Source organism: Eptatretus burgeri, unplaced genomic scaffold (assembly GCF_056783735.1).
Source record: "Eptatretus burgeri isolate ZD-2024b unplaced genomic scaffold, Ebu_testis_v1 Ebu_testis_scaffold_3165, whole genome shotgun sequence".
NCBI lineage: Eukaryota > Metazoa > Chordata > Myxini > Myxiniformes > Myxinidae > Eptatretus > Eptatretus burgeri.
Genome location: NW_028225113.1, coordinates 105,001 through 126,435, shown reverse-complemented (window position 1 = coordinate 126,435; position 21,435 = coordinate 105,001). Strand labels below are relative to the sequence as shown.

The following is a 21,435-nucleotide window of genomic DNA, read 5'->3' as shown; positions in this document are numbered from 1 at the left end:
CGTTAATCAGGTTTGCTGGCCACATTTGATGGAAGGAAAACATTTAAAAGTGTATTTCTCTGGAACCACTTTACTGATTGAAACAAAATTTTAAATATGTCCACTACCCGTGTGGAAAAAGGTGTGATCACAATGACATCATCAGTCACATAGTTTGTCAGCCATGTTGGATTGAAGGAAAACGATTCAAAATCATTTTCTATGAAACCACTTAACCGATGACGTTTTCGTTGTCAAATTTTTATCATGTCATCGGAACTCAATGATACACCGAAAGTTTTGCATCAATTGGTTCAGTGGTTTGACAGAAGAAGATTTTTAAAGCTTTTAACTTCAATTCAATATGGCTGCCCGAACATGTGACCGATGACGTTTTTGCTCTCAAACCATATTTATCATAGTTAGTCGATCATACATGAAGTTTTGCATCAATCTGTTAAACGGTTTCGGAGAAGAGGGTTTTTAAAGGATTTGTTTTTCTCAATTTAAAATGACTGACTGACCATGTGACATATGACATCATAACTTTAAAACCTGTCTCAAATTGGTAAGTCGATCACAAATATAAAATTTTGCATTGATCAGATAAGGTGTGTTCTTGTGTTAAATATGGATGCCAAGAAAACCATGTGACCAATGACGTCATCATTTTCGCACTGCATGAAGCAATGGTATTGGATCATATTTGTAAAGTTTTCCATCAGTAGGTTCAGTGGTTTCAGAGAAAGAGAGAAGGAGGTTTGGGAGTTTATTCCAAAGGTGGAATAAAAGAGGAATGAAAGAGTGAAGGTGAGCAGCGATTCGTGATTTTAGTAGTTTTACCAGAAGGGGCGTTGCTTGCGTCCCTTCAGCACCCTGCGGAAATATGGGAGGGGGGGGATATTTCAGACAGAGCGGTGGCGGGGGGGGAGACCGGAGAGGAGACGGCAGAACACAGAAAGACCACCGACCTGCCTGTGGTGCGAGAGTGAGAGGCTCAAAGACTCATCCTCATCGCGGGAGAAACCATTGATCCTCAATGCCTTGGTTTCCACAGGGTGAAGCCGAGAAAGGTGAGAGGCCGGAGCACCAGCCCAGAGGGTGAAAATGAGCAAAAATCACCCGAGAGTGCACCACAACAGTCATGGGCCAAATGGCTTCGTTTCATTTTTTGAGTTCAATTTCTTCATTTTCAGACGTACAACCACACACACACACACACACACACACACACACACACACACACACACACACACACACACACACACACACACACACACACACACACACACACACACACACACACACACACACACACACACACACACACACACACACACACACTATATTTGCAGTGGTCCGAGGGGTTCTACCCATTTCAGTGTGTGTGTCCACCATGACTTCAAAACCATGAAACCTACCAACCTGATACTTTACGTGCATACCAAGGGAAATCCTGGGGAGTATATTAGTGATCACAGGGTGTTTGGTTTAATTAAAACACCCCTTTTGAAAATAATTAACAGCCTTATTTAATTATATCCTTTATCAAGCGCCTCCTCGGCCACCTCGCTCTCCCTCGCTGGGGTCTTAATTCGCTATTTTTTGGCCTGCTCAACAATGCCTTGACTTGGAACAGGCTGCAATGGTTTCTCAACAATAGTTATTTTTTTCACTTTCCTCACTCGTATCATCGAATGCCTGATCGTCAGACCTGCAAATCACTGGGTACATTGTGATACTTATAAACACCTGGAGAGAACAGCGTTCATCACTTTATTTAATTTCCACATATGTCATAACCTCAACATTCGTCAAGCTGAGCCAAATGACAAAATTTAAACTCAGGAAGTCAACTTATCAGCAGTGCAGGGCTCATCAGCAGCCAACGACTGAAAAAAGTGTTCATTTATCCAATTCGGACATTGTTTGATATTCTAGGCGTCTTGGGGAACGTGTATGTTTAAATTACCGATCGACGACACGTATGGAAATACCCATATAAAAAGAAACGGAGGGCCAATCTCCACCAACTTAAACAAAATTGCTCGTGGTTCCCAGGGTCAGGACAAGGGAGTAACCCACCTCCTCCAGCTCTCCCAAATAAATTCTCTGTATGTATGGTTGTGTAGGTCTGAAAATCATGGGGGAAAAACGGCGAGGCCAATCCCCGCCAAATTTTGCAAACTTACTGGTGGTTCCCAGGGTCAGGTCATGGGTAGAACCCCTCGGACCACTGCAAAGATAGTGTGTGTGTGTGTGTGTGTGTGTGTGTGTGTGTGTGTGTGTGTGTGTGTGTGTGTGTGTGTGTGTGTGTGTGTGTGTGTGTGTGTGTGTGTGTGTGTGTGTGTGTGTGTGTGTGTGTGTGTGTGTGTGTGTGTGGTTGTACGTCTGAAAATGAAGAAATTGAACTCAAAAAATGAAACGAAGCCATTTGGCCCATGACTGTTGTGGTGCACTCTCGGGTGATTTTTGTTTTTGGTGCTTTTTTGCGCCAGCTTCAAAAATCGATCTTGTTGATGGTTTACTGAAGTCAAAATAACCCGATCTTGATCGGGTGACCCAGCTTACTCATAGCAGTTGGATATAACCGTCAAGGAATGGTGATGGGATGCGATGTAATATGATGTGAGGACAACTACAACCACCCTGTAGCATAATGACGTTGCAAGAGCCACCTGTCAAGGACTGCTGAGGACATGGTATCGGATTTGATAGGACGGAAGGGCCACACAAAAGTTAATTAAACGAAATAAAAACAGCAGCAGTAACAATTCCGTGACTTCAACATGGGAAACGCTTTGAGAAAACTCTACTTTTGATTGGGTCAACCTGGATAAACTGAAGATTGTTAAGTAAATATATATCCTGTTAGCAGAATTGTAACTTGTAATAATGTCGACTAAGTTTGTTGGTGATCGGAGAAGCGGTAAGAGACGAGACAGGAGAGGAAACTGATCAGAATGAAAAAGAAGTGGAGAGGGTTCACCTCAACCCAGGCCGTCGATTACTAACTTTGCATTCAATTACTCACTTTTTAAGGATCACCCATGCACGCTCGCTCGGTCTCTCATGGACTGGTCCCGTTTCCAGTCCATGAGAGACCGAGCGAGAGTGCATGGGTGAGACGAGGCTTCAAAGCTAGAAGGTCCTCCTCGCAGAGAGATGGCCAGAAAGGCTTGAGGTCCAGGTGTTTGTACATGCAAGGGTTGTAGCAGCAATCGCGCAGGGTACGGCTGCATTGAGCGAGGCACCACAGCTCAGGGAGTGTCAGGTGAGATAAAATAATTTCAATAATCTGTCGTGGAAGTAAGACAGCAAAAAAAAAAACATCGATTTAATTATCAGTACATCAACATGACCAACTGTTACTGTCCAGATAATCAAGGATGTCCATTAAATGATAAACCAGTAACCCTGAAAACCTTGCCTTGCCGTGCACCCTCTCGCAAACAGCCTTGAACGCCAGTCGACGTCTGGAGCTCACCGAGATCGTCTGCCGCGGGTTTAGACCCTGGTGTTGTTGGTGACCGACCCGTGCCTCACTTGTTGGCGGCGCTGATCACACCCACACGCGCACCACACGCTCGCTTCCTTCTCCTCTTTTGTGCGCTTACACCCGCTTCTTGCTCGCTTCTCAAGCTTACTTCTCTCTCCTTGGCTTTCTTTCGCCTCCGCTTTCCTCTCCCGCTTTTCTCTTCACAGAACGTACCTCCCGTTCGTTTTATATCTCCGCGCCGTCTCGGCGGGTGCAGAGTCCGCCCCAAGCTCACCCCGCCCCACTTGCGCACAGTTACCATGACGACCCGTGCACTCTCAAAAAAGGTGGGTGTCGGATCTCCTGAAATAAACGTCTGTAAACGTGTCTGTCGTAAAGAAAAAAGCATCCCATAAGCGAGGGGATCTATCCTTTACCCTTCTCAACGCATCATATTTAAAATCCCATTAGACATGGGGATGGGGCTCATCTGAACATGCAATTAAGGAAATAACTGTCTGAGGAGCTGGATGTGTGGATGCATTCATCAGACCGGATTCTGAAATTCGTAACAATATTGTTGTTGATTTATATGCAGCCTCTGGCTGCTGGTTCAATAATTTTCTGAACTGTGCCGCTGATGCAGTGCCCCTGTTACCAGTAATGTGGGATTCATTTTGCCGACCTAAGAAGGATGACAGGCGGAGTCAACCCACCTGGTGTTATTTCAACCTGAGATCATAAGCCAGCCACCTTAACCATTAAGCCAGCACCAGGCTTTCTGGGTGCATCTCAATGCGAGATCCGGAAAAGCATTCAATCACTTGGATTTGTCGACCGCAAAGTGGTCTTCAAATGGGATTTGTCAATCACAAATTGGTCTTCAAATTGGATTTGTCAATCAGAAAGTGGTCTTCAAATGGGATTTGTCAATCACAAAGTAGTCTTCAAATTGGAGAGTTTCAATTAACGGGTTTCAAGAGGGATTGGGATGGTGAGGGGCAGAGGATGTAGGGATTGATAATCGGTAGTTGGAGGAAGGAATCGATATGTTAATAACGTACAGGTAGTGGACAAAAAATGGAAACACCAATGTAAAGTCACTTAACAGGTCGTTGGGCAACTACGTGCGGCCAGTACGGCCCATATGTTCCATGGCATAGAATCCAGCAAGGTCTGGCATTCTTCAGGAGGGATGCGGCACCATTCTTCCATGAGAGAGTCAATCACCGTACAGGCTTCTTCACGTAGGTGAACAGGTACAGGCTTCGCCTACAGGCTTCTTCATGGAGGTCCGTTCTAGATAGATTCCGTGTGGGCCCTTGCCCAGGGGAGGCAGTCTTCTGCCCTCACGGTCCCTCCTCACACGCTTGTTCAGTGTCCATTCGCCAGTGTCCATCCCCGCATCCTCAGAGGAGCAATCACTTTGAACCTCCGGTAGCATGATCTCTTGGAGGGAGGTTGTTTCCTCCGAACCCACGACCATGGCCCACCACCTTGGCCGCCGTGTTCTTCCTTCCCAAAATGGTGGGCCAGGTACCCGACGTAACCACATCCAGGTGCTGCGCTGCTTGTGGCGGGGAGACTGCGACCTCCTTCCATGGGGAGGGGGGGGGGACAACAACACACCAGGCAAGAGAGACAACGCACCCGTACCCATATCCAGGGCAACACTTCCAACCCACCCCCACCCACAGATGCATGCATCCGGCTGGCGTAGCTCTGTGGGCAGGAGCGGAAGGTGTGTTGTGTTACCAGAACAGCGCGTCTCTGCCTCCACTTTCCGCAGGTACTCCAGGGGCCAACATCTGGCCATCCCCCAGGCAGATGTCTGGCCCATCCCCATTGCCTTAAGATCCTGATCAACCTGCGGCAACCACGAGGCACGTGTATATATGTATATGTGTATATATGTATATGTGTATATATGTATATGTGCTTAATAAAGCACAACCAAACTCAATTTTGCTCCCGATCTATTTTTAAATACGCACACTTGTGTGCTTGTGTGAGTGTGTTGTTGTACGGCGGACGTACGTAGTAGAGGATATTCATATAAAACCCGCGCCCTATCGTGAGGAGCGCCTTATGTGTGTGTCAAATACAGGAACGGCACACACAAATTAGACTGCGCCTTTTGGCACGGTGCGCCTTTTGGTCGTGAAAATACGGTATATATATACATATATATATATATATATATATATATATATATATATATATATATATATATATATATATATATATATATATATATATATATATATACAGTCAACCCCCGCTTCATCGTGGTTCACCGATCGCGCCCCCAGTTCATCGCGGGTTTTCCCTTGGAATGTAACTAATTTTTTCTGCGGATTCCCCCGGTACATTGTGGTAATAATAAATAAAACATAAATTATTAAAGCAATAAATTAAAACGCGTGGTGCTCGACCAGTCACACAACACACGAGACAAAGTTTCGCTTGTGAACTTGGAATATTTTCAACGTTTTTTCTCCAAGCCCCACGATGCCGCCCAAACGCCCTGCACCTTCTAAGGCTTCTGGCAAGGAACCGAAGCGCCAGAGGAAGGTCCTGGGACGCTCCAGGAGAAGGTTAAGGTGCTCGATATATGCGTCGGGAAGGAAAAAGGTTTGCCGCCGTTGGACGAGCACTGCTCGTACCCAGCACCTCAAAACCTACCAGACCAGACGAGTCGATCTCCGGCACCTCAAACCCAATCACTGCCAAACCGACCAGACCAGACGAGTCGATTTTTTGGGGAGGCGTCCATTCATCGCGTATTTAAACTTAACGCGGGGAGGTTTGGAACGTAACCCCCGCGAGAAACGGGGGATTACTGTCATATATATATATATATATATATATATATATATATATATATATATATATATATATATATATATATATATATATATATATATACATATATATATATATATATATATATATATATATATATATATATATATATAGATATATATAGATATATATATATATGTAGATATATATATATATATATATATATATATATATATATATATATATTTATATATATATATATTGTTGCGGATTCGCGCCCGCCGGCGTGCGAGCGGCCACGTAACTCGAATCGCGGCACGTCGCCCACCGGACAGACAATCCCGTCGTGACCCTCTCGGACTAACGCCGGGAACTAGTCACGGGTGGGCCTTTCGGCCTCACCGCGATCGTGCCGATCGGCCCCCCGCGTGGGATAGGGTTGTTCGCCAAATTCGACCTACCTAAGTACCCACACGGAGGGTAGACCGGGCGATCGCACCTCGCCGCAGGTCGACTTCGGACACGGGCCACTTTAAGCGACCCGTTCCGTACTATCGGGATAACCGAGCAGTGTTATCGTCAACCTCGACGGTTCCGATTAATTATCGGGCGTATTTAGCCCACGACCAACCCTTTACGTGAAGTAAGATGGAGATTCAATTAGAGAAAAGACGAAGCGAAACGGGAGAAACAGTTCAACATAAAGCACATTTATTCCGCGGCAAACGGAAAGCACACATATACAATTACCACAATTATGCACCAAAAGCAAATGTAACAAAAGAAGAAACAACAATTACGCACCAAAAGCAATTGCAACAAAAGAAACACAATGCAGATCTACTACCGACTACGCGAGCACACGGCAACACTTACACAGTTTTACTTCACTGACGGCGCCGACAACACATATACTCCGAAGCAAAAGAAAAAGGGGCCACCCTCAACGATAAGGGGGCAGACGGGCCTGGGGCCGAGACCGCGTCGAGCCTACCCGTCTGGTGATGAGCCGCAAAATGGCGGCGGCGGCCCGACTCCGCGGGCCTCGCTGGCACTGCCTGGAATGGGGTGGGAACGGGGCCCCCTTCTCACACTATCTCAGCGTGGGGGGAAACAGGGGGGGGTTGTTGATGCTCGGGGGAAAGAGGATATCTGGCTGGCTTGGGTCCCGCGACGAGCGACTCCACCGCGACCTCGACCGCGTTCCCGGCCTCCCCTCTCCGCAGCTCCCCGACTCTGACACGAGCGCAGACCTCCACAAAGCTCCTTGGCTTCTCCAGACTCTCCGGACCCCGACAGACACTCTCTCGACTGATTTCGCCGCCACCACAACTTTCCAACTCTTCTCTCGATTCGCCCCGCGCTCGGCGCTTTATAGTGCGACAGGAGAAACCATATGCAGATTTTTGGATCAGGATCGGCTCGGGGGCGGAGCCACGCTCGCCCATTGGACAGAGGAAAAGTGGGCGTGAATCATTCCTGATCCTCGAATCTGCATATATCGATTATACTCCGACACGCCTGGAGGCGGGGCCAAATCGCCCCACGCTCGCTGATAGGACGGAACAGAAGTGGGCGTGAATCATTCTTGATCCGATTTCTCGGAAAGGCCGCTTTTTGCACCCGCTGCTCGGTGCGCGCCCTGTACGAGTCCAGGATCGGTGCCCACATGCGGCGCGGGAATGGCGGTGATGCGATGGTTGCGAGAGCGAGTTGTGACGGTAAAGGTCGTGGCTGTTGGCGTTGTTGTTGTTGTGAAGCGGCGTTGCGGTTGGTGGTTGTTGTGTGAAAGTGGTTGTGGAGAAGGTGGATATTGTGAAGGCGGTTCTGGAGAAGGTGGCTGTGGTTGTCGAGATGCGGTTGGTGGTGGTTGTGGCGGTTGGTCCAAAATAAGGATAGTAAAAGAAAAACGGCTATCTAAAAGGGTCGCAGCCCGAATGAATGACATTTATTCCCTCTAAACAACGGGTTTGGGCTAACTACACATATACTTACAGAGATATCTCACCTACGGGACCTGAATGGTGGTTTGCGAATTTCGTCAACCACAACACTACCCCCTCCCCTTTTTACAGACTCGTCCCGAGTCGTCAAATTTTCGTGTGCCATCATGTGTAGTTCTCCCCTAGTACATTTTACCTACGGATCCCTGAGTGCGACATTCATGGTATTCGTGTCCCCAAAATAAATAACCTGAGGGCTGAGTAACCACCTAAACAAACCCACTCACACGGACGACTTAAATAAAATTGCCGGTGCTAAGACAGACATGCCGGGGGCGCACTCATATTTACAGTACATCTTAACCTTAACTTACAAATTTTACACTAAACCATGGCCCAGGATCAATGAACTCTGCAAAAAGAAAGCAGTTAGCAGGGAGCCAGGCTGCTCGCATGCAGTCTCTGGCTCAAACAATGCAGGTGACAGGGAACGTGGCTGGCTGCTCACATGCAGTCCTAGGCCTTCCCTTTTGAAATGAACCTAGTGAACCACAACGGTGCATGGGCTGCACAAACGCAGTCTCCGTGCCAGCTCAAGTGGCACACGCAATGAACACAATGAATGGATGGATGAATGGATGAATGCAAACACGGTGCACGGGCCGCCACTGCAGGCCAGTGTTGTAGCTGCCAACAGGGCAGTTCTTGCAGCTTGCAAACTGTTGCTTTGATCCTGGCGCACATGGAAATGAACAGGGGGAGGGGGAAAAGCAAACTTGAACGGAGCTGGTGAACAGGGGCAGTGGGCATGGCATGGCAAAGGCAGCAGGCAAACAAAGCCTGCAGAACAGGGCCGCTGCAGGCAAACACAGCCGGCAGATGAACTGGCCGGCACAGGCCTTGAAGTAAACAGCTGCTGACGATCCAGCCGGCACAGGCCTTGAAGCAAAACAGCCAGCAGATGAAGCTGGCCAGCCTTTTCCGTGCAGTGCAGGTTGGTGGAGGGAGTGCGGTGGTGCTGGCCACTCGGAAGGCGGGCTCGGACCTACCCTACGGTCTCCCTCCCACCTATCGCCTTTGCCTGTCACTGTCTATACCCACTCCCTTAATTTGTCAAAAACCAATTTAGCCCCAATTAATTAATTTCTTAATTTTTTTTTTTTTTTTTTACTCCCACTATAATTCGTCCCCTAACCCCCTTTATCGTCTTTGTTCGGCTAACCTATCCTGTCACCTAGCCGACTCCCAACATCTACGTTCCGTTCCCGGAGGGGAATAAAGGAGAGCTAGCGTCCTGTGTCGAGGCCCAATTCAAGCCTCAGGATGGCCTCCCCAGACTTCAGCGATCTATAACCAAAGTGGGTCCAGCGGCCCACAACGAGAGCGAGGGGATGGATGGTGCGGAGGGGTATACTTCCTATTCTACCCTATCCATTTAACTGTTAAACTACCCCGGGGCTTTCAACAAGCGCCTCTCACTTAAACTATTGGTTCTATAAACCCAGATTCCCGTCGCCTGTGTTGGTGTCCTCACAATTTCGGGCCTTGCCCCCCAATTTTCTTTCCGTGCCCTCACACGGTCTCATGGCTGGGACGCGTGGCTCCCCTTGGCAGACACGACCCGCTGCCGATTCCCCTACGATGGCACCCCCGGGCACTACACTGCCTCCGAGCCTACCAGCTCCCTAAACACCAGGGAGTGCCCCCCATGGCACCTCCCCTGAAACGAACACGTGGCAGGCTGGCTTCCCAGGCCCCTTTCCGAGGGTCACACGTGCCCACAACACTGCCCACGAGGCTAACGGCGCCCCGGGCCCCCGCACCAAGTGGGCGCACCCGTGCCCACTACGCTATCCCGGCCCCCCATGGGCCCTTGGCCTACTACGGCCGACCAGCCTGGTGCCCGGGGTACCCACTCAGCGATACTCACCTTTCGCAGCCACGCTCCCAGCCTGTCAACAGGGCTCCTGCACCCCTCCAAATGGGTATCGAGCCTACATTCCCACCAACAGCAAAACGACCTCCATTTTGTCAATTTAACTAACCCCCTAACTCACTCTACACTGACCCCGGGGTCCCTTGGGCGGGAGTCACTCCTCCCCCCAATCACTCATCGCACCATGCAGTCCCCATTCGCTCCATACACACAGACCCGCTGGCCTCACTCACTTACCAAGCACATGCTTCCACTTCACTCACCAACAACTCTTCAACACACTCACCGCTGAACTCTGCCATCCTTCTAACTACATCCCCTAACTAACTCGTGCTCCCACGTCGTCCCTTATACTATAGCACGTTCCATTTAACACTACGTAGCTACGTCCCCGCTACACATCCACAAGTCTGTCACTGTCTCCAAATAATCCCATTAATCAATTTCCCAACCTAAATCTCGCTACAATCCCTCTAACTCATCCATTCCACGGACTCCATGAGGACTTACCCCTGCCCCATGAAGTCGGTCTAGCTGAGCTAACCCTTCCCCCTAACTAGTTTCATCCTGTGCCCAGGTAAGGGGGTCTTCCACCCCTTGCCCGGGAATCCTGTGCACCCGAAAGTGAGGCTTGCTTTTTTTTTTTCATATGCGCAGCACCAGCGCGGCAACTCACAGCTCGCGCACTTTGCACCTGCCCGTGACGTCATGCAGCTGCACGTGTACCTCGTCCCTCCTTGGACGGTACCATCCGGCAGGGATACCCCTCCTGCCGGATTCCAACCCCACGTGCAGCCATGACGTCACCGTGCGCATAAAAAAAACACAAGCCCCACGTCTCGAGGGGTTCCCCACGCGAACACATGTGCTTTGCCCTTTGGAGCTTAACACACACAATCGCGTGGAGAACCCGTCCGGTCCAAATCCATAATCCTGCCTAAACTTTGTCCGTCCGTGGGATCGGCAAATCCACCGCGTGCGTTTCCGGACTGGGACTTCACTCTCGCAAGCGAGCACGTGGGGGCCTCGTGCGTTGCACAGCATGGACCTCGCTGGGTGAACCCGGCACGGTTCCCGAAACAGCTGCAGCCGCTACTCGGCTTTTGTCCCTCTGTCGCCGTCGTCGTCGCCATTCAACCCACGCACACCTGCGTGTTACGACGCTCATACACCATTCCATTACATTCACACCGGGAGACGCGGCTGCATGTTCACACATGCCCACCGACATCTCCCTCACACACAGCGACCTTGCACACGCTGTCTCTCTCACACTCGGCCGCTCACTCACGCATGCCATTACCCTTGCACACGTGGCTCCACTCACTCGCGGCCTTTCACTCACTCGTGCCATTTCCCTCACACAAACCATACTACTCACACACGCGGGGGCACTCGCTCGCGGTGCCTCATCCACACACGGCGTGCTGGGAAGCACGATCTTCTGCACACTTACCACCACACCACTCACACACGGGGTCGCTTCCGCACACGGGGTCTTTGTCACCCACTCGGTCGCTCTCACACACGCCCTTGCACCCACGCTATGCGTGCGTTGTAGCACGCATTTCGCCACACTCGTGAACACACACTTCGACACCACACACACCGGGACAACCACACTGGGGATTCGTGTCCCCACAAGGGTCTCCGGGGCCTCTATACCCCCCAAGCTCTCCGTGCACCCGTTCGCAGCACTCCTCCCCCCGAACTCGCTCGACACGACCGAACCCACCTGGTCGTGACTCGCTTCAAGGGGGAATACTCCCTCCCCTCGTTCCTGGAGGAGGCCATCCAACTGCTCGCACCGGGTCCCTGCACGGTCCGCGAGCTCACCCCCATTATCCTCCACTACCTCTGTGTGTGTGTGTGCGTCTCTATCCCCGTTTTCATCGTGTAGTCTTCCCTCTATCGTTCCCATCTCCCGTGTCTCTGCCAACTCAGTCACCTCTTCCCTTGTTATCTCCCTTGTCTCAACTATTATTTCCGTCTCTTCCCTTGTTATCTCCCTCGTGCACGTCTCCGTCACCCCAATTAGTTTTTTCCTCTCGGTCACCGTCACTTTTTCCGTCATGACCCTCGCCCAACACGTCTCCCGAATTATTTTTTCCTTACCCGCCTCCACCGCGGTCCCGACAGCCGTTTCACCCCCTCCCAGCTCGTTCGCTCCCACACGTGGCGTCGCCATTTTGAGCTCCCTGGTCACTGCCTTCATGCCCGCCTGCAGGCTTCGGCCCATGTTCTGCATCTCACCCCGCAGCTCTTTCATTTCTTCCTTCATTTTGAGTGCGTTTGTTTCCATATTCACCTTCACTTCGTTTGTGTTTGTATCCATCTTTTCGTTCATGCGTTTTATTTCGTTTGTGTTTGTATCCATCTTTTCGTTCATGCGTTTTATTTCGTTTGTGTTTGTATCCATCCTCGCTGTCATTGCCGCCAGCATGGCGCATAGCTGGGCCATGTCGGGTGCGCTTGGGTGAGCCGATTTCGCAAGGATCGGGGGGTTTTGGCGGAGAGGGGGAGGGGAGGTGTCATACACCGCGGCCGCCGCCGCACCTATTTCGGGCTCTGGGTTCAGTTGGGCGAGTTCGTGTTCCTGCACAACCAACATTTCCTGCACGGGGATTTCATCCTGGACCATGGATTCTACACATTCTAAATCCATTTCTAATACCCCCGGCTCCCGCTCGCCTTGAGACGCCATCTTATTTCTCGCAAAGGGTTAATTTAAATCGCTCGTAATTTGGAGGGAATCGGGGGTCGCTCCTCTCACCCCTGGACCGATTCCCTTGAATTTAGCTGGAGACAGGAGAGCCCGTTTTCCCGCTCTCCGACACCAGTGCCGCGAGGAGGGGGATGGGTTTGTATCCCACTCCTGACACCAGTGTTGCGAATTCGCGCCCGCCGGTGTGCGAGCGGCCACGTAACTCGAATCGCGGCACGTCGCCCACCGGACGGACAATCCCGTTGTGACCCTCTCGGACTAAAGCCGGGAACTCGTCACGGGTGGGCCTTTCGGCCTCACCACGATCGTGCCAATCGTGGATAGGGTTGTTCGCCAAATTCGACCTACCTAAGTACCCACACGGAGGGTAGACCGGGCGATCGCACCTCGCCGCAGGTCGACTTCGGACACGGGCCACTTTAAGCGACCCGTTCCGTACTATCGGGATAACCGAGCGGTGTTATCGTCAACCTCGACGGTTCCGATTAATTATCGGGCGGATTTAGCCCACGACCAACCCTTTACGTGAAGTAAGATGGAGATTCAATTAGAGAAAAGACGAAGCGAAACGGGAGAAACAGTTCAACATAAAGCACATTTATTCCGCGGCAAACGGAAAGCACACATATACAATTACCACAATTATGCACCAAAAGCAAATGTAACAAAAGAAGAAACAACAATTACGCACCAAAAGCAATTGCAACAAAAGAAACACAATGCAGATCTACTACCGACTACGCGAGCACACGGCAACACTTACACAGTTTTACTTCACAGACGGCGCCGACAACACATATACTCCGAAGCAAAAGAAAAAGGGGCCACCCTCAACGATAAGGGGGCAGACGTGCCTGGGGCCGAGACCGCGTCGAGCCTACCCGTCTGGTGATGAGCCGCAAAATGGCGGCGGTGCCCCGACTCCACGGGCCTCGCTGGCACTGCCTGGAATGGGGTGGGAACGGGGCCCCCTTCTCACACTATCTCAGCGCGGGGGGGATACAGGGGGGGGGTTGTTGATGCTCGGGGGAAAGAGGATATCTGGCTGGCTTGGGTCCCGCGATGAGCGACTCCACCGCGACCTCGACCGCGTTCCCGGCCTCCCCTCTCCGCAGCTCCCCGACTCTGACACGAGCGCAGACCTCCACAAAGCTCCTTGGCTTCTCCAGACTCTCCGGACCCCGACAGACACTCTCTCGACTGATTTCGCCACCGCCACAACTCTCCAACTCTTCCCTCGATTCGCCCCGTGCTCGGCGCTTTATAGTGCGACAGGAGAAACCATATGCAGATTTTTGGATCAGGATCGGCTCGGGGGCGGAGCCACGCTCGCCCATTGGACAGAGGAAAAGTGGGCGTGAATCATTCCTGATCCTCGAATCTGCATATATCGATTATACTCCGACGCGCCTGGAGGCGGGGCCAAATCGCCCCACGCTCGCTGATAGGACGGAACAGAAGTGGGCGTGAATCATTCTTGATCCGATTTCTCGGAAAGGCCGCTTTTTGCACCCGCTGCTCGGTGCGCGCCCTGTACGAGTCCAGGATCGGTGCCCACAAGCGGCGCGAGAATGGCGGTGATGCGATGGTTGCGAGAGCGAGTTGTGAGGGTAAAGGTCGTGGCTGTTGGCGTTGTTGTTGTTGTGAAGCGGCGTTGCGGTTGGTGGTTGTTGTGTGAAAGCGGTTGTGGAGAAGGTGGATGTTGTGAAGGCGGTTCTGGAGAAGGTGGCTGTGGTTGTCGAGATGCGGTTGGTGGTGGTTGTAGTAATGGCGGTTGGTCCAAAATAAGGATAGTAAAAGAAAAACGGCTATCTAAAAGTGTCGCAGCCCGAATGAATGACATTTATTCCCTCTAAACAACGGGTTTGGGCTAACTACACATATACTTACAGAGATATCTCACCTATGGGACCTGAATGGTGGTTTGCGAATTTAGTCAACCACAACAATATTGTTGCGGATTCGCGCCCGCCGGCGTGCGGACGGCCACGTCACTCGAATCGCGGCACGTCGCCCACCGGACGGACAATCCAGTCGTGACCCTCTCGGACTAACGCCGGGAACCAGTCACGGGTGGACCTTTCGGTCTCACCACGATCGTGCCAATCGGCCCCGGCGTGGGATAGGGTTGCTCGCCAAATTCGACCTACCTAAGTACCCACACGGAGGGTAGACCGGGCGATCGCACCTCGCCGCAGGTCGACCTCGGACACGGGCCACTTTAAGCGACCCGTTCCGTGCTATCGGGATAACCGAGCGGTGTTATTCGTCGGCCTCGACGGTTCGATTGATTATCGGGCGTTTTAGCCCACGACCAACCCTTTACGTGAAGTAAGATGGAGATTCAATGAAAGAAAAGACGAAGCGAAGCCGGAAAACAGTTCGACAATAAGCACATTTATTTCGCGATGAACGGAAAGCACACATATACAATTCCACCAAAAGCACATGTAAAAGAAGAAGACAATGCAATATTACACAAAAAGCAAATGCAACAATGCAGATCTATCCGACTACCGGGCACACGGCAACACATACAATTTTACTTCACAGACGGCGCCGACAACACATATTCCCAAAGCAAAAGAAAAGAGAACCACCCTCCAGGATGAGGCGGGCCTGGGGCCGAGACCGGGTCGGGCCTACCGTCTGATGATGAGACGCAGAGCGGCGGTGGCGCCTCAACTCCGCGGGCCTCGCGGACAGTGTCTGGTAGGGGGTGGGAAAAGGGGCCCCCTTTGTCGCACGATCTCAGCGCGGGGGGAAACAGGAGGGGGTTGCTGATGCTCGGGGGAAGGAGGATATCACCCTGTCTCGGGTCCCGCGGCGAGCGTCTCCTCCTCCACCTCGGTCGCGTTGCTGGCCTCTCCCTGTGCCGCTCCCGGCACCGACGCGAGCACCCCCTCGTCCACCTTCGCCGCCGTCACCTCTCCACAGCTCCGTCCTCTTCACTCTGACTAGTACCACTTCTTTCCAGCTCCACCGACGACTCTCTTGAACTCCGCACACTCAAGTCAACTTCCAACTGAACTCTTGACTTGACTGACGAACGCAGCCGTTTATATAAGCCCCGTGGCTTCGCTCTTTCACCCTTGACCCTCTGCCTCCGACCCTTCACCTCTCTTGCTGGCTCCCCATTGGCCCGAGGAAAAGTGGGCGTGAATGCTTTTTGATCCATGAATTTGCATATAGCGACCGCCCTCCAACGCCCTGGAGGCGGGGCCAAATCGCCCCTCGCTCACCGATTGGACGGAACAAAAGTGGGCGTGAGTCGTTTTTGATCCGTTTTCTGCGGAAAGTCCGTGATGTTTTTGAACACGCTGCTCGGTGCGCGCCCCGCACGAGTCCAGCATCGGCGCCCACGAGTGGCGCGAGATGGTGTGGATGAGATGGTGGCGAGTTGTGACGGTAAAGGTCGTGGCGGTTGTGGTGAAGCGGCGTTGTGGTTGGTGGTTGTTGTTGTGAAGCGGCGTTGTGGTTGGTGGTTGTTGTGCGATGGCTATTGAGACGTGGTTGGTGGTGGTAGTAATGGCGGCTGGTCCAAAATAAAGATAGTAAAAGAAAAACGGCTATCCTGAAGAGTCGCAGCCCGCATGAATGACATTTATTCCCTCTAGACAACGGGTTTGGGCCTAACTACACATATACTTACCGAGATATCTCACCTAAGGGACCTGAATGGTGGTTTGTGAATTTCGTCAACCACAACAATATATATTACATTTCATCAGTGTTTAGCATCACCAGGGATTGGGAAAGATCCTTTGAATGGTCTGATGCTGATGTCAGTATTTCATCGTGTTTCACACTGGTTTCTCGTTCGTGTTACATCACCAAAAATGAAAATCAAATGTGTCGTAAATTTACCCGGAAATTGTAAACCAACTCAAACACCAAAAGCTTTACTATGCTGATAAATACAACTGCTGTCGTTTACCATTTCAACAATGTAGTGTAGAGCCATGTGTAATCCTGTATTTTTTCTTTGCCAACTGTTTCTCATGTTCTTCATGTTCTATGGACATCCTTCTCACAAAACAACGATGTTGGGAAGTTTTAATTTTATTATTTTTATGAATTTTAGACCCAATTTTGATATGACCCTAAATTAGCGGAAAAAAAAGTATACTAATTTTTTAATTTTTTTTTATTTTGTACATAAATATAGCATGTGACACCTCAAAATGAGCCTCTCAGTGACTACAAACACATGAGCATACTATTTTAGACATTTGATATAGATTTTAAGGCATTGTTACCATACATAGATAAATATGCTTTGCTTGGATGGTATGTAAACTTACTAACATCACTAACAATTTGCTGTATAATGTGGAATCATATACATATATCAAGTTAATATAATTATATGCTCATTGTTTTGCAGTGTATTTCAGGGAAAAACATGATAAACTCTTGTTCCCAAATATAAAATAGTTGGGGACAATTCCAGTATATAGATCCAGGTGGTTCGAAAGACAACATTATGTTGCACTTTTTATATAATACCTAAATGTATTATGACGTCCACGGGACTTGAACAGTCCCGCCAACGTAGAATGAGCCGAAACGATGGAGGCGGTTTATTTATTTATTACCCAAACATGGCGGTTCTAATCGCTCTACCGCAAACGGGACGAGGAAGGTGGCACGAGTCGCTTTTCACTGAGTTGATGATGTTTATTCGTTTTTACCATTAACCAGAAATAACAAGACTCGGCAAGAAGAGGGATCCGGGGCGATTCGACGGGATGGTGTGGGATCGGGCGTGGGGAAAAACACAGACAATTCCAATGAATATACAGATCTCAAACCCGCTAAGGCGCCAAGCACACACACACACACACACACACACACACACACACACACACACACACACACACACACACACACACACACAAAACGTAGCTATTTCTGGTGGTCAGGCTGGACCGTGGTGTGGACGCAACTGTCCCTGGATCGGCGTCGGACGAGCTGGCCTTGCTCTCGTCAGGGGGCAGGAGAAACCATGGTGCTGTCGACCTCCTGGTCTTGGCCCAAGTCCGCTCACAGCCGCCAGGGAACCAGTTCTGGCGCCAAGTTGCGAGCAGGAGAGGGAGGCAGGTCCGCCCGCCGTTCGACCCCGTACTCCGAGTCAGCAGAACCCCAGAGCCAACCAAGGTGAGGCACGAGGCTCCGCAAGGCTCCAAGACACGATGAAGAACACGATCGAATCAGCACAACAACAAGGATGCTCCCCGCGCAACAGCCTCCACACCAAAAAAAAAACACGATCTTTTGGTTGTAATCTTCTTCCTCTTCCTTTTCGACCCCCGAACAGAACCTTTTTATCCTCCTGTCCTCGTCACTTCCAATCGAGCCGTTTATTGGCCCACCGCCGTCGCCTTCTGCCAATCGTGATCACGGGGCGGAGCCATCCGCTGCACTGTCCTGTGACGTCACGGCCAGTCTCCAGAGAACACCAAAAGGGGTTTATGCAGACACACTTACCCTATCCCGTGTCCCTATCTAATTACGTGACAATTATCATTTCCCCCCCTTGAAGAAATGAACATTTACTAGACAACTTATCACCACTGAATTGCTACTTATTACATCGAGATCCTGGTAAACTCGAACAGCATGGCATACCTAATTAAACATCCTAATTACCCTTTGAATGCATACCCCCCCCCCCAAACGTAACAGTATTCAGGGTCATATCATAAGTCTGCATCGCTTCCCTAAAGTACTTTCTGATGGTGGGTGGGTGAGTGGCTGGTTGGTCACAGAGGGGGGGAATGCATTGTTAAAAATCAGTTCTCCCATTCGTCTAGAGGGGTGGGTGGTTCCAATCTACATTGTATACGACAATACTTTAAGGAAGCGATGCAGTCTTAAAGCAAGGTGATTATTACAGAAAATTCACATTTGTGCATGTATTCATGCAGCTTGTTGAAATGTGTTAAATAATGTACGAGTATTACACTTTCTATACCTACCTACTATACTACACATTCTACTCTAATTAGTACCACTCTAATATATGGTCATACTAATTAATTACTCGACTAGAGATTCTACACATCAAGCTGCTAACATTTAGTGTCAACATGAATGACATACACATAACTGGTTCTATTTATAGTAAATCACAAAGTTAATTTCAGTTTAATACTTTACAGTCAGTAGTCAACATCATCATCATTGACAGGTTCTGTGTTCATGCATTTCTCAGGTGATGCCTCACAGGCACACATCTCTGTGCAAGGGAGACGAGCTTTTTTGCATGAACATCTACCCCCAATGCATTTACTAGTTCCGCATCCACATCTGGTGAGCTCGATCACAGCATCTCGATCACATTTCAGAGTGGTTATGATTGGAACATATGTACTTATCCTCCATCCTCCAGCCATACCTTTCTGGTGGTGGCAAGTTGGGTTGTGGATTACGGTCATCACACCAAATCATGGCCTGATAGTGAGCATGTAGAGTATGCTGTTTTAACACAGCTGCAGTTGGTGGTAACCTTTCAGACTCCGCCTGTGACCTCTTAAACATCTCCCAACGAAGCTGTCCCACATCCTTTTTTGGTCTGTGGCTGGAACAGCTGACAAACAAATTCTTCTAAGGCAGCTTCTGTCTCTCTTGTGGGTGTTATGGTGGAGCCCAGGTTTTTGAAGGCAGTGAGCATGTTTTGTTCGGAGAAGCCTTCTGCATAACTTTCCAGCAGGTCAGTTTTCCTTTCCCAGCAAATTTTCCTGTTGTATCAGTCTGTAAAACTGTGAAATCCAGGCAATGCTGCTGCCAGATCTTCCCCAAGTGCTTCATGGATTGGCCTGAGTGGTACGATATGTTGGTGTTCTCCTGCTCCTAATATCATGCATGTCTGCTGCCCAAGTTCAGGGAAACGACGTAAGGCAAGAACAAACACGTCTGTGTCAGGTGAGAGGATGTGAATTACACCTCGAGACTGCAGCTTCGAGAGCATGCAGTATCAAGATTGTGTCTGCTTCCTCCTGGGTTGTGGTCAGATGCATCACAGGTTGCTGCTGAGTAGAGTGTACACCATTTCTAGTAGACACAATGACTGATTTTTCACTTTCGGTGAAATGGTTAAGTACCTTCATTGAAAGATACTCTGTGAGACTGCTCTTTGTTTTAGAGCTGCTCAGAAATGTGTCCATAGCTGTTCTGATAGGTGTTGAGTCCATACACACATAGCTCCGTGAATCCTTGATAGATCCTTTCCGATGATCGCGTGTACCCTGTTTCATGTTCTATGTTTTTCATGTTCTATGGACATGCATCATGTCGCTGCTCATTGGTATCATCCTTATCACAAAAGAAGCATAGTTCCTTGTCATAGGATTTTGCAGATGATCTTGTAAATCGTTCTGAGCTGGAAGACTGTCCCTCACTTGTACATGTAGCTACTTTAGGTATATCTGCAGTCTGCTTTTTGATGGCCGTCCTCCTTTGCTACGCTTTGTGATTTGGCTTGCATCACCTCGTGCAGCACTTTCGTCATACCTTTGTTTTGCACCATCCAACATTTTTGAACTGACTGTCTCTGTAGCAGTTTCTGTGCCATGAAGCACCCCATTGTTTCAGCTGTTCTGCTGTAACACTACCGAGTCTGTTGCTGATTGATAGACATTCTGGATCTTGGTAACTGGCCCATTTCTGTATGTAGTCAAGAAGGGTTTCATAAGACTCATCTTCAGGGTTTGTTACCAGATCTCCAGTTGCATTTTGGCACCTAATGCACAGTTTATAATCAATAGGTTCACATTTCTGCTGCTTTCTTGGTGGCTCTGCCATTTTCCTTAAACACACAAACATATTCATGTTGGGAACCACCACAGCCCATGCAGTTAGATACATTCTATAATGCAGTTAATAATACATTCTATTATATCAAAGTTTCTCAGCTTATCTGAAGAAATAATATCACATATAAATCATTGTATTTGTTCATTTAGTTGGTCAACATCTCCACTAGCAATTCTGCATTACCTGAAAAACAATGGATTCTACACAAATTGTTTCAGAATTCGTTTTTTCTAATTTGTTTATAATGATGGTCGATTGATGGATGGATGGGCAGATGATGCATTCATGGCAATGATATATGTGTATATAAGCTCTGCTGGTTGACTAATGTCAGCAGAGCTAAATGCATCTAAACAAATGACATCATGGATTTATTTGTCAAAGAATAAAATATTCGATTTGCATGTCAATATTTTATGCTATAATTGGGTATATCACTGGTTTCATAAAGTAGAATATTTTGCCTATTTTTTGCAAATTTGTCCAAATATTGATTTTGTTGTTACTATAATAACTGAAAAGTGTCATAAATTGTTAAAGCTCATCATTCCAATCATTTTGATGTCACATGATACACTTTATTTCTTAAACAAAACACAGAGAAAATATACACATTTTTTAATGTTTTTGATGGTTATGCATTGTTTCGTTAAAAAAGGCATAAAACTGAAAATGAAAACTTCCCAACATCTTTCATATCCTTTAGGGATGTCTGAAGGATACAAAAATGTATATAAACAACATTTGCAGA

At 49.0% G+C, this 21,435-nt stretch overlaps 1 protein-coding gene across 3 annotated transcripts in view; it reads right to left on the bottom strand.

Annotated features, from left to right (window-relative positions):
• Positions 1 to 3,139: 3,139 nt before the first annotated feature.
• The window catches only part of LOC147006561 (uncharacterized), a 79,394-nt gene continuing 61,098 nt past the window's right edge, over positions 3,140 to 21,435 (bottom strand). The window contains exons 1-2 of one of the 3 annotated variants that reach the window (XR_015054763.1): positions 3,410 to 5,349; positions 3,140 to 3,277 (exon numbers count right to left, since the gene is read on the bottom strand). Coding sequence is in view for 2 of the 3 variants with exons in the window: in XM_085868564.1 (XP_085724690.1) it covers positions 20,582 to 20,676 (95 nt within the window). In the remaining variant the exon portion in view is untranslated. Of the gene's footprint in view, positions 3,278 to 3,409; positions 5,350 to 20,550; positions 20,677 to 21,435 lie in introns of those variants that run through there. The other 2 variants (XM_085868565.1, XM_085868564.1) reach the window with 2 other exon arrangements.